The following is a 15593-nucleotide window of genomic DNA, read 5'->3' as shown; positions in this document are numbered from 1 at the left end:
ATCAGTGACCTGCCTATCCTTACATATAACCCAACAGATTAAACACTGCCTTCTATACCCTCCACAGCTACCACCAAGCACACATACTATAATGGTTCAAATAACTCCCGCATCAGTGAGTGAACCGATACCGACGAAGTGTTAAGAAGCTCCATTAAAGTTTAATGGTCCCTCATGCAGTCACTGCTAGTTTCTCAAGCACACAGCCTCCGATAGGCTATAGCATCACCAACTTACAATGGAACGGTGTGCCACAAGTTTGTCATTCTGCTTCCAGCTGATTGCTTGCACTAGGTACTTGTTGGACTGCATGTTCTTGGTAGCCACTCACTAACTACCTTATGAAAACTTCTCTTTGCATATTCTAGTGTAGTCCCAGTAGCTTAAAAGTTGTCCATGAATCATGTTCAGCGGGCTGTCCACCTGTCAGGCTTCCATCTTACGAATCAAGTACTGTTCATCAAGAGTCTCTGGTGTTCTTCGCCACTAGTTGAGCAGTTCCCATCACAACGCCACGGCCCGAGTGGTTTCTCGCTGGGTTTGACACATGGCTAAGTTAGTTGGGTCCACGGCACGATATCGGTGTGCTTAGCGTTTCTGTCAGTGACATTTGGAATTCAGAGATTGATTCTTGAGCGATTTACGGATTATGCGACAAGGTTCTTTGCAAGATATTCTAGTACTTGGTTTTGAACAGTTGAGACTGGCTGTATGGCTGTTGAGCTCCTGCAATGCTGCACAACTGCAAATCAACAAATCCTTCAGTGACCTTTCTGAGCAGGGTACATCAAATACCACAAGCCTTTTCGCGCTGCACACACTTTAAACACCTCCACCTTTTCAACAACCCTCTATCTTGACTTATCGTCCCCACCATCTCAAAATCACTCGGTGATACTCCCTCACTCCACAGTGTCATTGCGAGTCAACGAAAGATAAGTATCTCCCAAGAAAGTCCACGACAGCAGGTGACGAAAACCAAAAAGTCTCACCGCATGTGATATCCAAGACTAAAAGACTTGTCACGATTGAGACAGCGCACTTGCAGAGTCTGCAGGGTAGGGCAGGGCTTCGTAGGTGCAGTACAGCACTGTATGGATTGTCTCCACCCACGCCACGTTGTGATCTGCCAGGCACTAGTCAGGGCATGGGCCGCTCTGATTGGTTCCAAGATTCAGGTACCGAAAGCCGTTGGGAGGCAAAAAGCCCACAAGAACAAAGTTTATGCCTCAGAAGCGAGCGAGCGAGCGTTGAATCAGCGGTTGCTGCTAGAGAGTAAAGTCTCTTCTAGTTGCTCGTTAGAGGGAGACAAGCACAGCACAGCACAGCACATGGGTTGTCCTTTGTGGTTGTGAGGTGCGGCCCGCTACTCTACCGAGGAATAAAGCCTCCCTACTAGGTAACTAACTATAGGTGCTCTGTGGATGGCTGCTGATAATTTGTGACACTACCTTATTTCTCAACCACCTCCGTCACAGCTGAGTAATTATGATCTCGAGGTTACTCAAAGACCCTATAGTCTCAAAAATATATCGAAGCTTATTGCTTGTGCAACCAACAAAAGTAAACAAATTCCGCGTAAGCATTGCGCTGCGCTGCGTTGCGTGCATATGCACTGTAAACAAGGACAAAGGCCCACTAAGCCCCTATCTTGAAACAATGGATAGAAGCTGAACCTGCATTAGCAGCACCACCAGAGCTGGTCGTGGGCAGTTCACAGCCTATTGTGAAAAGTCTGATTGTCATGTCTCCATCATAGAGAACACACCAAGAACTCCCAAGAGAACAAAAAAAAAAAAACGCAAGAAAAAGGCAGAGATTTTCGATGAATCGAGATGAAAGTTGTGTGTTGATCATGGTGGGTCTCATCCACTGTTGATCGTTGCATCGGCAGCCATCTTATTGATCCAAGTTGCGTTTTCTCGAGGGTTTCGATCCTTTCGCTCAGAGGATTCGGCGCGATCGGGACGGATTCAAGATAAATAAATCACTTGGCGAAGAGAATTGACAAAATCTGGGGATCGGCGGGGGATCAACGCAATTAATTAAAAGCGAAGCAACGACATTTCACCATCACACCAAGAGAAAGTCACAACAACGTGTACCATGAAGCAGGAGAAATGAATATATGTCATAACACTATGAATATATATGTTAGAAGGTATAATATATAGATCCCAAAGCCAAGATCCAGGATCGCCCTGGATGGCTAAATTCCGAGCACCGTAAACACCAGGTATACATAGAATAAGCCCAATTCTATAAAATCAAGTTTTACGCAGAGGCCCAGCTCTCATATGAACTAAACCACAAGCTATGATTGACATAGCTTAACCGGAGTAGTCAATGTCGACGGTGAGGCGGACCTGCTCGGCAGGAGTGTTGATACCAATACCGTCCTCAGCCTCCATGCCACCGAGGTAGGCGTTCTCGCCAGTACCTCCGGGGTTGATGGTAGAGCAAGTGTTGGAGGAGGTGTCGCAGACTCGGAGGCCGGGGATGTCAAGCTTGGCGGCGGCAGAGACAAGGCAAGAGGCGTCAGCGCCAGACCAGTTCTTGTTTCGCTTGCTGCCAAAGTCGAACTCGAGCCAAGTACCGGCCCAGAGGTTGTCTTTTGTGGTGGGGACCTTGGAGGTGGCACAAGCGCAGCCACCCTGGGAGTCGCTGTCGAAAGCAACAACCTGTGAGCTGGAGGCGGAAACAGTGAACTCCAAAGCAACGTTCTGGGCGAAGAAACCGTCGATCTTGCCATCAGGTCCGATCTTGTTCCAGCAAGCACACTCCTTGTCGCCATCGTGATCGTTGTTGAAGGTGACGGTGTAGTCGTACTTGTCGGCGACATCCTCATCGACAGTCATCATGTTGCAGCCAAAGTCACCGGGAACACCAGTGTTGCCAGTGGAAGCAATGTCCTCGAGAGTGGCGCGCTTGGCCTTCTTGCCACCGCAGAAAGCCTTGTAACCGGAACCGGAGCCGGAGTTGTGCTTCTTGCCCTTGTTCTTAGCAGGAGCGGAGGCAGCAGGGGCGGGAACGCTGGTGGAAGCCTTGGGAACAACGGTGTCGGCATCGACCTTGGGAGAGGCGGGAGCCTCAGCGACAGCGGTAGCAGGGGCAGCATCAGCGGTGACGACCTGAGTAGCGTACTCAATAACTGTGACGGGCTTGTTGGCAACGACGAAGTCGCGCTTGGCGTGAGCACGCTGGTGAGCGTGGCCGCTGGGGTGGGCAGAGACGCCGAGGGCGGCGGCCAGAATGACAACGGAAGAAGAGACCTTCATTTTGAGTGATTTGTGTATATGTTGTGTTGTGTTGTGTTGGAAGAGTGACGGCTTTTGGTAATCGGTTGTATTTCCGGAATACTTCCTTTTGCCTTTATAAGGATTGTAAGGTAAGTTGGTTCAAGAGAGTGTTATCAGCGTAGTGCTGTGAAGGAGTGACAGAAGGCAAAGGCCGTGATCCAAAAAGACTGAGGAGTGAAGAGTCAGAGGAGAGACAGAAGAGGGAGGAATTGAGGGTTATAAGGTGAGCAAGGGGTGTGTGTCTTTGAGTCCCCTTTCAACCTGGTGTGTGTGTGGACGCCATGTCTCTCATCTCTCTTCTTCCGTTCTCATTCAGAAGCCGGCACGCACGCCCCTGCAAGTTCAGGACCGCTTCCCTAGGTTGCTGGACAAGACCCTTGCTGCAATTCCCACATCCCCCTCCGTCTCCTTCGGCCAGAACGCATGTGTGCGCAGTACTGGGATGTGGGCGAGCTACCAGCAACGCTTGCACCGGTATCAACACCAGGGCTAATGCACGCTAGCACTTGATGCCAAGGTCATGGACCAGGCCCACCACACCCTTTCAGTCCAAGTTCAACCTCAGCTTCCACCAAAGACCCAGGGGTAACTTGTAAGGGCTTTCATCCCTGCCAGGTACCAAGGCTACTTGATTGGGCCATCTCACCTCCCAGTCGTCCTAATTCCGACATAGCCAACCAGGGCGTTGTACCTGCTAGACCTGGCAGGCCTCGTACATAGAGTCTGTGATCTGGTCCACTGTCCAAAAAATTGAACCCGCCAGAAACACCAGATCGCCGGCCGCGTCAGCAGATTATGCCAGACTTATTGATGAGATGTGTAAACGGAAAACAGGAACACTGGTTCTAGCGGTAGACTAGACCGAAAAAGGGCTTAAGGCATAGAAGGACGGTAGGGTAATCGCTGATCACCTTCTAGCTCTCGGGTTGTTGATGGGGAGCTCATTTACTTCAGGTCAATGAAGCCGTCCATGTTCTATTCTCGGGCAAGTGACAAGAACGAATGCCGTGATCCAGTGGCGATTAGTGAGAAGAGATTGTTTGAAGCGCCGGGGACGGAAAAAGCAAGTGATGAGTTGCCACGAGAAGAAACATGCAGTCATCTCAGTGTGTCGAGTGATTTTGTTTCTGTCGGTGACGGCTCGTACGCCTGCATACTGGCTTGCATTTGCATATCGTACCGTCCAGTGAGTGAGTGCAGTGGTGGGTGCCTTGTTGGTATCTATCTATCTGTCTGAGTGGTGAACAACTGAGGTGTCGGATGTCGTGGCAGTCATTATGAATGCGGTGAATCGACACTTGAATACGTGGACCCATCGGATAGATGCGCAATTACTCCGTAACTGTATGCAATTGTGCTGTGACCTGCAAATCGTGATACCCGTGATAGTTAGTGCGCTTTGTGACAACAGCCGCTGTGGCATATGTAAGTTACTGGCGTTATTTCCCCAACAGCCAGCCCAGCCCAGCCAAACAAACCTTGTTTTCACCCGTGGCATCTCCAGAGTCTCATTCGCTAAGTGGAAAAGAGGCGGCGCCCTCCTTGCCTCGCTCACCGTTCGACCCGTTCTTTGGTGTGTTTCGTAGTGGTCTGGTCTGCCCCAGACGACGCAAGTGCCTCCTTTCCAGTGCGTAGGTAGTCGTAGGTAGTAAACAAAAGAAAGGCTAACGAGACATGACTGATATGATCAAATCAAATTAGACACTTTCGCTTCCCTCAATGGAATGATGCCGGCCAGAAGCGCCGCCGACAGCATGCGCATGATCTCTAGGGGCAATGGAAATGAGACTGTCCAGCCACTCACGTCGGAGAAGAGCCCTTTTTCCCTTTTTCGCTGACTCGACAAGGGAAGACTTGAGCTGAGACATGCTGCAATTGGTAGGCGGTGACTCCCGGCAGATCGGTCTACTATGTATGGTTGCATTGTTTGATGGTACCAAAGTATGCATGGTCTTGCTCTGGGAGACAAAGGAATGCCTCTCTTACAAAGACGTCTTTCAAAAACTTGAAACAAAACATTCGTGTTCGTGCGAGACCTTCAAAGTCTGTTCTATTCCGGTTGCTTACAACAAACACCCTCTCCAGCTTCTGAACTGCCCATTAAGGAAAGTGAATATTATACGAGGCTTACTGTGCCCACAGGACAACCCCAGGCACACGACCAGGGTTCAAGGGGTCCTGCTCCTTTGCCGGGTTTAGAACTGGATCGAGAATATTACCCATGAATACTTTAATAATCCTCCTTCCGAGCAGACCAAGAGGGCGAGGGACCCGTCAAGTGATATTATGTATTTCCCTCCCTGGACCGGAATGTTGCCATTGAGCCAGCATCGTAAATTGTTAGTCACATAGCATTTTATGCCTTGTCGACCTTCTTTTGATTGCCCTCTGTAACACGCTCCATGCCAACCATTTGACTCTGCCCATAGTTCTTGACTGTGTTTGTCTCATTTCTCAGCAACGGGATATCGTCACGGATTCTAGAAACAAGGAAAAACAGCCTGCCAGCATCATACGTCTCATTTGAATCCTCCCCGACGATAAATAACTACCTGGTGATACTATCTATTATGTGCTTGGGTGGCTATATGTAGTCATATGTGGAGAATGTTGCTATTTCTGGCACTCACTGTTATTATTCAGGCCATGTTGATTTAAGGATGGGTACATGTTGAAACCGAGGAGCGCCATCAAGATAACCTTTTACTAAGGGTTCTTCACGAGTGAAATTGAATGAATGCTCATGTTAAACACTGACAGTGACAACTACTACTGGTATGACCCCATTCAATCCTACGGTTCGTTGAAAAGGGGCCCGGAGTAGCTTTGAGTTTGATCTTCCCCCATAATCCAGGGATCTCCGATAAAGATCCCGCTCCTAATCTATTAACCCGTGCTTTCGTCAGCAGTTTTCGCAAAGTGAAGCTGGACTACGAGGGGCGACATATGCGTGATCAAAATAGCAGTGGGACAAGGCAATAGAGTGCATGACTGAAGACAACGGGTTGATATATGAGCGGGTGCGGCTGGCTTGCAGACTACATCACACCTCTCCATATGCTGTGAGTGTACTCAGATTGGCGAATGTCTCAATCCTCAAGAGATATGTCCCAGGAGCATTGTTATGGAAAAAACACAGAAAGGTATCGCCGCTTTGAAAAGGAGCCTTATTGCATTTACCTTCATGAAGCAACTCTCCCTCAAGTCACGAACTGTTTTCCTGGTTAAGACAGGCACAACGCTTTCGAGCAAACAGAGTTTATCGCAGAAGCTTATACATACATTATTCATCAACGCTATAGCTCAGACTATCAGACATGAATACCAAGTAATCTTAATCTCAGACGCTCGGCATAAGACGAGCTATCTCTGTCGTCTTTTCACCGCTGTCCAGTAACCGATATCATCCCCAATCCAAAACTAGAAGTAGCTTCTCATAGCATCCTCATAACCAGTTCCTCCTTTCAAATCCCGCCCAAATTTGGCATGAACTTCGAGAACCTGTCTGATGTGGCGCATGCTAAGAGCCTCACCCTTGTTAACGGCGAGATCCTGAGCCGAGCCCACCACGTTCTTGATTTCGCGTCCATTCAGAGCTTGCTTCGACAGTAAGTCCAGATCATCCTCGGTCAATGGTTCTACTTTGAGCTTGCCCAGCTTATGAACACGGTCGAGGAACATCTTAAAGATAGCCCGCTTTGCAGGAGACTTGAGATTGTCATATCGCAAGGCGATGTGAATTCGGGACTGGAAGGCTTCGTCGAAGGTCTGAGTCACTCCTATGTTAGTAATCATCCGAAGCTAGAGGATTCTAGATACTCACTTCTACTCGGTTCGTCGTGAGGAATAAAATTCCCTGGAAATACTCCAGCTGCCGAAGGAAAATGCTCACAAGGGCATTGCGATGGATGTCGTGCATATTGCGTTTTTCCAGGAATACGTCTGCCTCATCCAGAAGAAGGATAGCACCCCAAGCATGGCAAATGTCCAGTATTTTTTGCAACTCTGCCTCCAGAAACCTCGAGTCTGTCCCTAACTCGCCAGCCGATACCATATAAAGTGGGCATTGAAGCAATTCTCCGATTCCTTCAGCCGTGAGTGTCTTGCCAGTTCCAGGAGGTCCGTGTAGGACGGCTTTTATACTGTTAGTTTTCTGCGCTTCGGATGTTTTGACATGTTGAACTTACTGACGAGTCCCTTTCCCTTGCCCTGGATAACATCATCGATAGTGTTAGCCGCGTGATACTTGCGTGACTTCACAAGGGCCTTGATCAGGTCTTTGGTGCCATCTTCCAGAACCAGGGAGTCCCACGCCTTCTCATTCCATTGGATTTCATTGACGCAGGAAACGGCGAGCTCCAGCCATTGCTTTTCTGAAAATGAGAAACCAAGTACCACCGGAGAGGCAATGAGATAATCCTCATCCGTGAAGTCGACGGTGTCCACGTCCTCGTCATCATCCCCCTCCACATTTTTGGAGGGGAGTTCATCGAGTTCGGCGTTTCCGGGCTCATTCTTCACCAAACCTTTCGGAAAGCTGACCATATGTACGTCGCCATTCTCGTCCTTGTAGACTTTCTTGACAAACTTCACCATTCCTGCACCCTCCGAATCTGAGCCACACGCACAGTTACCGGAATCCGATTCCGAAGTCTCTTCCTCGATGATATCGGGGTCCTTGGGCTTAACAGTCGAGACGCTGTAGTTGGGGTTGGTCTTCCTAAAGATAGTCGGGTCGATCATGACTCTGCTGGACTGGATGTTAAACTTCATAACCGAGCCATTCCTACGCTTCATGAAGGCAATGCCCTTGTAGCTCTTGTAGTGAACACCGCTCAATGACGCAAACTTCTTGCCTCTTTCAATCAAATCAAGTCGGAGTTTCTGCTCGTTGTGGTGGTATTCAAGCGGATAACAAGGAAGACTCTTGACCTTCTTGGCGCCTTGGAACCCGTCTATCTCGACTGAGGTGTTGCCATAACCAAAGCGTTTGCCATCGAATTCCATATATTTACCTTCAATGTGATAATAACTGCCTCTCATAACGCTGTGATGTAAGTGGGCTGATTCGACTTTGAACACTCGTGGCTCGCTTGCGTTTCCGTACGTTGTGGCATAGACAAGTGTATCCGGTTTCCACAAAGCCCAAAGCAGCTCAAATGTGATGAGGCCATTCTTGAGCATGGGATAGAGACTTTCTTTTGTGCTTTCAAAGTCATGGTCAAGATACTTGATAAGTATCTTAAGATGCTGTTTCTTTTCCTTGAGTAGACTTTTATTTTTCTTCCGACTCTTCTTGGACTTGCCAGCAGGTTTAGCTTTGCGCAGTGCCTTCAAATGATCACGGAGGTCTTCTAGGTACCTGAAAAGATATCAGCAAGAGATCAAGACATCATCACATTCCTCCTGGCAGATAATAATGTCAGGCTACTCACAAGAAAAGGACCTCAGGGTTCATTTTTGGTGTTTCGTCTACCAGGCTAATGCCTTCTGCGTTGCCGATAACGTCCTGCAGACATTCCCGAAGCAATTTGCTCTTGATGTCGACAACAGTTGCTGCATGTTTTCCCTCCCAGTCGAACTTCCTTCTGACATGAAAGATGTATTCGTCGTACTGGGAATCGGTGTCTGTGTCGGCTGTATCCTGAAGTTTGAAATTGTGTATGCTGTTGTCCCACACCTGATCCACGCGTTTAAAGGCAGGACCCTTAGGCTTTTCCCCCTTAGCCCTCAACTCGCCACGCAAGTAATCATTGGTAATACTATCTCGGTCACTACCTTCGAGAGTTGGTATTCCTGAAAGTCGCATGGGTCGACGTCTGCGAGGATCATAGTGACCAATTGGTCGACGACTAGTGAGTAGTGGATCGAGATTAGCTACCTGTGAAGACAGAGGATTTTGGACAAGAGGATTTTGGACAGAATACGGCAAAGCCGACGAACCAAACGAGGTGAAAGCGCTTGGGTTAACGGATGAAGCCAGGCCATTAGATGCGCCCAGCTGCTGCTGCAGTTGAGCAAACTGGAACTCGAGCGCCCTAAGTTGGCTCTCGAGGCCTGGAGAGGACTTGGTTCGGTCATTTTTCTCAGCAGGGTCCTCATTATCAGAAGATTCGGGATCGGAGGAATCTGAACCACTGTCCGAATCGGAAGCGGTGTCAGAGCAACTGCCCGCCTTGTTCTTGTTGCTTTTCTTCTTTGGTTTCTTCTGCTTCTTAGTGAAAGCCTTGGAGGTCTTTTTCTTGGAAACGATACTGTTGGCTCGTTCCTTCTTATTCTTAGTAGTGCCATTAACTCCCGAATATTTCTTGGCAGCTAGTGTTACGGTTTCTGAGGCTTCATCATCATCCGAAGTAGATTCGTCTTCACTGGAAATGCCAGAAGCCTCAGCCTCGTCTTTCACCGAAGCCGGCTTGGTCTCTTGACTCCTTTCCTTCTTCTGCTGCCTGCTCTTCCTCGAACAAGAACCACTCTTAGAAGTTCTTTCCACCGACTCGGAAGGGGTCGCAGCAGGGGCTGATGGGTCAACGTCATTAGCCATCGTGGTATCTGCCTCTTGTTGGCCAGACTTCTTGTTGTGTTTTGGTCCACTTTGACGATCAGAGGGAGTGATCGAATCTGTCTGCTCCATATTGATTTTGATGCTGGAGCGTGACACAAGTACCTTGCTGCAGTCGATTCAATCGAGAGAGCTTTGGCGAAATAGCAAAGTTGAGTTGTCTCAAAGCGATCTTGTGAGTAGAGCTGGTGCTTGGTTACCCGAGATGGATTTGAAAGATGTCACCATAGAATACAGAAAAGACTGCTGGTTGGGGAGGTTCGTTTGAATGTCAATACTACTACTGGTATCGCATTACTGTATGAAGGGAGAGGTGGAAGACATCAACAAGATGAGAGAGAAAGTACGGAATGGAATGTTTTAAAAAAAGAAATAGGCAGGAGGAAGAAGGGAAAGAAGGGGGAGAGGGAGGAGAGGGCGCTCGCACAAGTCCGGGCTGCAAGCGAATGGAAGGCGTGAGGCAATGAATAACAGTGCTAGTGCATGGAAGTGCCAGGCAGATGCAGATACAGATACAGAGGTCAACGAGCCAATTGCATCTTTGGCTACTAGGTACCAACCCGGGCAAGCCTCAGGGAGCAAGAAAACTTTAGAACGTATTGAAAGAGGCCAGAATAAACTTACCAAGGACTACGTGAAACTTATAATAACTTGCCTGGGTGTTTTTATCCCTTGGGACTCAGATGTAAAGCTTTCTTGCCTCTCCTGGCTCAGGCAGGCACCAAAAAATGTACGCAGCAGCCACAAAACATCCATGCATAGGTAGGTAGAATCAGTTGGTTCTGCACAAATTGATTGGGTAAATAGGTGTGTTCAACAAAAAGCATTCCACCACTTGTTAGTTTACATCGAATCCCTGGCAGATGTTGCAGATGACAATGAATATGACTGTCCGTCCTAGGCAGCCAATGCATTGTTGATCTTTCCACTCATGTGAGTACCAAAGTACAGTAGGACCTTCAGTCTTACTCAGGTCAACAATATTATTGAACCTCCACTTCCAAGGCGCCCGTGGAACCTTGGACCTAGGTATACTTGATCGTCGTTTGAAGTTCTCTTGCAACGTCTCCAGCCACAGATGATCTTCCACCTCCGCTACCCTAGTGCTCCCGTCCCCCAAAAGCGCTAAAAATTCGTTGGTGGGTCTGAGGCCAACAGGGAGGTACCCACCCTACCACCCACCTATTTCCATTGACAGTTGATCGTCAAACCTCGTCAGCCTCAATTTTGATCCACGTCTGTAAATTCAGGGTCGCACTGCAGGCCAACGGCATCCGACCAAACACTCTCAAAGTGTAGAAACTCCTTGGCACGATCTTACCAACTCTTTACACCGCAGGGTTCCGGTCTCGCTCCCACTTCTGATCCAATAGCTTCCATGGTGATTGCACACCTTGCCAACAGGCAAACCGCCTCACCTTTTCTCCAACCCAATAGGCATCTACAGTTCAACAGTCAAGCTGAATTTGTTCCTAAATCTCTGACTGTGTAGTAACCCATCATCATCCAAATGATGCCTACTATGTGGGGGACTACACCGAATTTGCCGGCCAAGAGAACTTTCTGAGGTTTAGTGTTGAAGTACAGGGCCTCAATGTCGAGCTGGCAAAGTATCAGATGCCAGCCAGCAGCCCGTGATAGCAAAATGAAGTGCAACACGAGCGGTAAGACGTTCCATCGATCAACAGCCCTCGTATCGGTGCAATGTTGAGATCCTAAATACGATAAATGACAGAATGAAGTCCGCGAGATGGACCTCTTCTTACTGCAGCAGCCCACATGTGGTGCTTGTGTTTGTCGGTATACATCCAATCCATTTCCAACCTCTCCCCGCAGCCAATAGACGCTCCGCAGTATTCTTACCACCAAGGATTCAATGTGTTGGCCATGTCTCGACAGCGACCACAACAGGAAGCAGCCAGCGAACGCCATCCGCAGTGTTACTTCATCGGACTGGCAGGACGAGAATCGGAGGCTGCATAGGTAGGAAGGTAGATACTGTCGAGGCAGCATGCTCGGTGTGGAGTGTGTATCAGTGAGTCCAAAGCTGTTGATGTGATGCACAAGATTATGCTATTCATGTTATTGGCACGACGTGCTGGCGCTACATAGGACATGTCAGAAGAGAGGCCAAACTTGGGCACTTCCTCGAGCATATTAAACAGAACAGGTTGCGAGGACTTTGAGGTAAAGTCGAGAAACCGAGTCACAATATTGGATGCTTGGAATCTCGCGGCGTGCTCGATAACATGGTCACGGACGGAATTGAAGAACATCTTGAACAAAAAGCGCATCTATGTAGGTATATATTCCCACAAAACATGGAATGGGCTTGCATCGGGGATCGGATCATCGATTCAGCATTGACCATGCCATGTTTCCTTAACCCAGAAAAACCTGCTCATGAACCACAGCCCCTCCACCTTTATTATCTTATTACGGGAAGAAGACAAGCTCATAAATCAGAGTCATTGACATTACTAAAATGTGTGGTTTCTTTATCTATTGGAAGCAGAAAGAGACCTCCCTTTACCCCTGCTACTGCGAGTCCAAGCCTAGGTACAGTAGGCTTCCAGCTCTTGAGCTGTAGGAACATTGCTTGCTTGCATCCTAAGGTTTTGACGATCTTGGTTGATGGGCTGCAAGAAATTAAGCTATGGAGCTATAGGCCAAGCTCAACTTGGCGATGGATGGAACAAAGCGAGCCCAGCTGCTCGAGCATGGGAAGCACGGACGGCTGCAGCGTTAGTGTGTTAGTGGGCCAATTACCAGCCTTTGCGACGTCATCACCGTCGCAAAGATAGCTCCTCCTTCAGCTATACCAGGTTTGGGTTGGATAAACCTTGAGGGCTCGAGGGAAAGAACTTGGAATGAATTGGGCTAAGGGACCTTGGAGGGAGAACCTGTGATTCTCTTTCCTCCACCTCCTCCATCTCAATTGAGGGGGCTTGTCTACCTGAACTGAACTCGTGTATGCTGCAATCAGCCGTCAATTGCTGTAAGACAAAGATCCTCCTGAGACAGCATCGCTTCCGGATCCAAGTTTAGTCTGATCCATTGCGACACAGCATTTGCGTGTTTGTTTTGGAGACCGGCAGATCCCCAAGACCATAGTCTACGCGATATCAATTCTTTGCTGGAACCCTTCGGCGTCACGGCTCTTGGTTTGCCCTCCAGCGTCGCTTTTCGCATTCAAGACATATTTCGAGCCACACATTCACAGCTTTCATCATGCCCAGCACATGGAACCGCTTCAAGGGCCTCTTTAGCGATGGAACCACCAGGCGACGCGAGTGGCTCCATGAGGAGGAGAGAGCCCGTATGTTATCCCATCGATGCGAATCTGGCTATCAGCTCACATACCATAGTTTTGCCTAGCCATCGGAACCAGAATATCGCATCTGCTATTCCTCCGGCCGAGGTCATGAAGGTTTGCCTGCGATTGCGACATTTGATCCGCGAATGCGTCCCTTGCGAGCTTGAAGAAAGTGCTATCACGCGATCCCATAGCACTGTCATCACCAGCAAGGTTGTACAGGCGGCTAAGGAGGCTGGCGGCCAGAAATACCGATCATGCGTTGTACGTTAAGCACTCTTACTTGATGCTCGATGCCTTCGTTATGCTGACTTTGCGTTGCGTAGGTGTACGCCCTGCTTGTTAATATGCGATGGTTTAAACGCGAAGCCATTCTCGAGCTATGGGATGCCGATCTCCACGATTTGCGCGCTGTTGCCTGCACTGTCATCGCCAAGCAGATGTGAGTTTTAAGATGATGTCTCCATCACAAATTGTAGTTGGCTTACTCGAACTAGTATCGAGGGAGAGGAGGATCTCGATTACCTCCTACACCACGTTCTTCTTCGTCGGTACTCTTTCCTCATTGACCAGGTTCCTACAGCCCCAACCAATGTCATTGAGAAGGCTGTAGACCTGCACGCAGTTCGGGTCATTGGCTCCTCTGGTTATCAGAAATGCATTGCCTATCTCTGGCGTGGCTGGCTAGTCCAGGACGAAGATGATCCCTCCGAGTTTGTGGACTACAAGAACAAAGCAGACACCAGCCTACTTGTCCACATGGACCCCGATCGTATGCGTGCACCTCGCTACCAGAATGCCGCCCAGTTGCTATTCTCCATCATATATCTTGGTCTGTACACGGCCGCTGTCAACTCTGCCAATGCCTCAGGAGTACTGGATGGTGCTGAGATTGCGCTCTACATCTTCACCTTTGCCTATGTCTGCGACGAGTGCCTCAAATACTACAAGGCTGGTTACCACATCCTGGGATTCTGGAATGTTTTCAACTTCGTCCTTTACTCCTTCTTGACTGTATCATTGGTTCTACGCATCATAGGGCTGGCATACAAGGACAATGATGATGTGCATAAGAAGTACAACGAGCTCAGCTATAATCTGCTTTCTTTTGTTGCGCCCATGTTTTGGTCCCGCCTCTTGCTCTATTTCGACAGCTTCCGTTTCTTCGGCGCCATGCTAGTTGTGCTGAAAGTTATGATGAAGGAATCTCTCATCTTCTTTGCCTTGCTTATAGTTGTCATCATTGGCTTCCTCCAGGCATTCATCGGTCTCGATATTGCTGATGATAATATTATGGGCGATACCTGGTTCATCATTGAGTCTATGCTCAAGGCTATCATGCAGAGTCCCGAGTTTGATGGGTTTGATGACTTTGGGCATCCATTCGGTCTGATTCTCTACTACTGCTTTACTTTTGTTGTCATGGTAGGTTGGTAACAATCTGTTCTCGAGAGTCAAGTTAACTCAATATTCTAGATTATTCTCCTCAATATCCTCATTGCACTTTACAACTCAGCCTATGAGGATATCTATGAGAATGCCGATGACGAATATCTCGCACTGTTTGCGCAAAAGACGATGCAATTCGTCCGAGCTCCTGATGAGAATGTTTATATCGCCCCTTTCAACCTGGTCGAAATCGTCATTTCGGGACTATTTGAGTGGTGGGTACCAAAGTCCACATACGAATTCATCAATGACTGCGTCATGGCTACTCTATACTCCCCTCTTCTCTTTATTGCAGCCATTTTCGAGAGGCGATCTGCACGAAAGATTCGACACAACCGCTCACGAGGCGAGGAGGACGACGATCAGATCAATGAGTGGGAACAATTTCACGAGGACCTTGACATGGAAGGCGAAGGCTGGACCAAGACTTGTGAGGCCGTCAAACCTAATGTGGAAGACGAGCCTGCTGTCATTGAAGTCCGCAAGCTGCGAGCTGAGATGGAAGAACTCAAGGCGATGCTTTCTCAACTCACAAACACCAAACTAAGTGATGATGATACCATAACGGGCTCAAAGAGTGGAAAGGAGCTGGCCACTGAAGACGACGATATCCAAGAGATATCAGGGGCCGCTGAGACCCAGGATGCGCCAGACACGTCGGATACCCCAGAGGGAGAAGGGGCTTCTGGTGATCAAAAGCAGGGCAAGAAAAACAAGAAGAAGAACAAGAAGAAGGGCCCAGGTGGACCCAGTAACTAGAGGTTGGGGTCAGGCAGTGGTTGATGTGCTTTGCAGTACGTTGATGGGGCATTATTGGCAGAAATTTATTAGCTTTGACTCTTGTACGGCTTTGAAGACCTCGTCCAGTAGTAAATATAATTCATTCAATAGTGGTTGAAATCGAAACCATGCTTAAGATACACACATAACTGTAAGCCAGCAACTTGTGGGGGCAAATTCTTTGGTCACT

At 48.5% G+C, this 15593-nt stretch overlaps 3 protein-coding genes across 4 annotated transcripts; 1 reads left to right on the top strand and 2 right to left on the bottom strand.

Annotated features, from left to right (window-relative positions):
- Window positions 1–2112: 2112 nt before the first annotated feature.
- FVEG_10364 (hypothetical protein) lies at window positions 2113–5099 on the bottom strand. Its single transcript, XM_018899492.1, has 2 exons — window positions 4778–5099; window positions 2113–4713 (listed from the first exon to the last, which is right to left on the bottom strand). The coding sequence occupies exon 2, from the start codon at window positions 3276–3278 to the stop codon at window positions 2331–2333; it is 948 nt and encodes a 315-aa protein (XP_018757562.1). The 5' UTR covers window positions 3279–4713; window positions 4778–5099; the 3' UTR covers window positions 2113–2330.
- Window positions 5100–6543: 1444 nt separating this feature from the next.
- FVEG_10365 (hypothetical protein) lies at window positions 6544–12138 on the bottom strand. Its single transcript, XM_018899493.1, has 4 exons — window positions 8735–12138; window positions 7487–8661; window positions 7123–7433; window positions 6544–7067 (listed from the first exon to the last, which is right to left on the bottom strand). The coding sequence occupies exons 1-4, from the start codon at window positions 9928–9930 to the stop codon at window positions 6720–6722; spliced, it is 3030 nt and encodes a 1009-aa protein (XP_018757563.1). The 5' UTR covers window positions 9931–12138; the 3' UTR covers window positions 6544–6719.
- Window positions 12139–12623: 485 nt separating this feature from the next.
- FVEG_10366 (hypothetical protein) lies at window positions 12624–15573 on the top strand. Of its 2 annotated transcripts, XM_018899495.1 has the most exons (6): window positions 12772–12856; window positions 12927–13177; window positions 13227–13438; window positions 13501–13616; window positions 13672–14599; window positions 14651–15549. In XM_018899495.1, the coding sequence occupies exons 2-6, from the start codon at window positions 13090–13092 to the stop codon at window positions 15380–15382; spliced, it is 2076 nt and encodes a 691-aa protein (XP_018757565.1). In that variant the 5' UTR covers window positions 12772–12856; window positions 12927–13089; the 3' UTR covers window positions 15383–15549. The 2 variants fall into 2 exon arrangements, with proteins under 2 accessions (XP_018757564.1, XP_018757565.1); XM_018899494.1 differs by having other exon boundaries at window positions 12624–13177; window positions 14651–15573.
- The last annotated feature ends 20 nt before the right edge of the window (window positions 15574–15593 follow it).

This window comes from Fusarium verticillioides, chromosome 9, assembly GCF_000149555.1.
Source record: "Fusarium verticillioides 7600 chromosome 9, whole genome shotgun sequence".
NCBI classification, from domain to species: domain Eukaryota; kingdom Fungi; phylum Ascomycota; class Sordariomycetes; order Hypocreales; family Nectriaceae; genus Fusarium; species Fusarium verticillioides.
The sequence above is the reverse complement of the archived record's forward strand: the minus strand, read 5'-3'. Positions and strand labels throughout refer to the sequence as shown.

Coding starts and splice junctions, on each gene's coding strand:
- FVEG_10366 (XM_018899494.1), top strand. CDS start 13,090: ATGCCCAGCACATGGAACCGCTTCAAGGGCCTCTTTAGCGATGGAACC. Junction 13,178..13,226: donor CCATGAGGAGGAGAGAGCCC/GTATGTTATCCC, acceptor CACATACCATAG/TTTTGCCTAGCCATCGGAAC. Junction 14,600..14,650: donor GCTTTACTTTTGTTGTCATG/GTAGGTTGGTAA, acceptor TCAATATTCTAG/ATTATTCTCCTCAATATCCT.
- FVEG_10365 (XM_018899493.1), bottom strand. CDS start 9,930: ATGGAGCAGACAGATTCGATCACTCCCTCTGATCGTCAAAGTGGACCA. Junction 7,434..7,486: donor CAAGGGAAAGGGACTCGTCA/GTAAGTTCAACA, acceptor ACAGTATAAAAG/CCGTCCTACACGGACCTCCT. Junction 7,068..7,122: donor TCACGACGAACCGAGTAGAA/GTGAGTATCTAG, acceptor GGAGTGACTCAG/ACCTTCGACGAAGCCTTCCA.
- FVEG_10364 (XM_018899492.1), bottom strand. CDS start 3,278: ATGAAGGTCTCTTCTTCCGTTGTCATTCTGGCCGCCGCCCTCGGCGTC.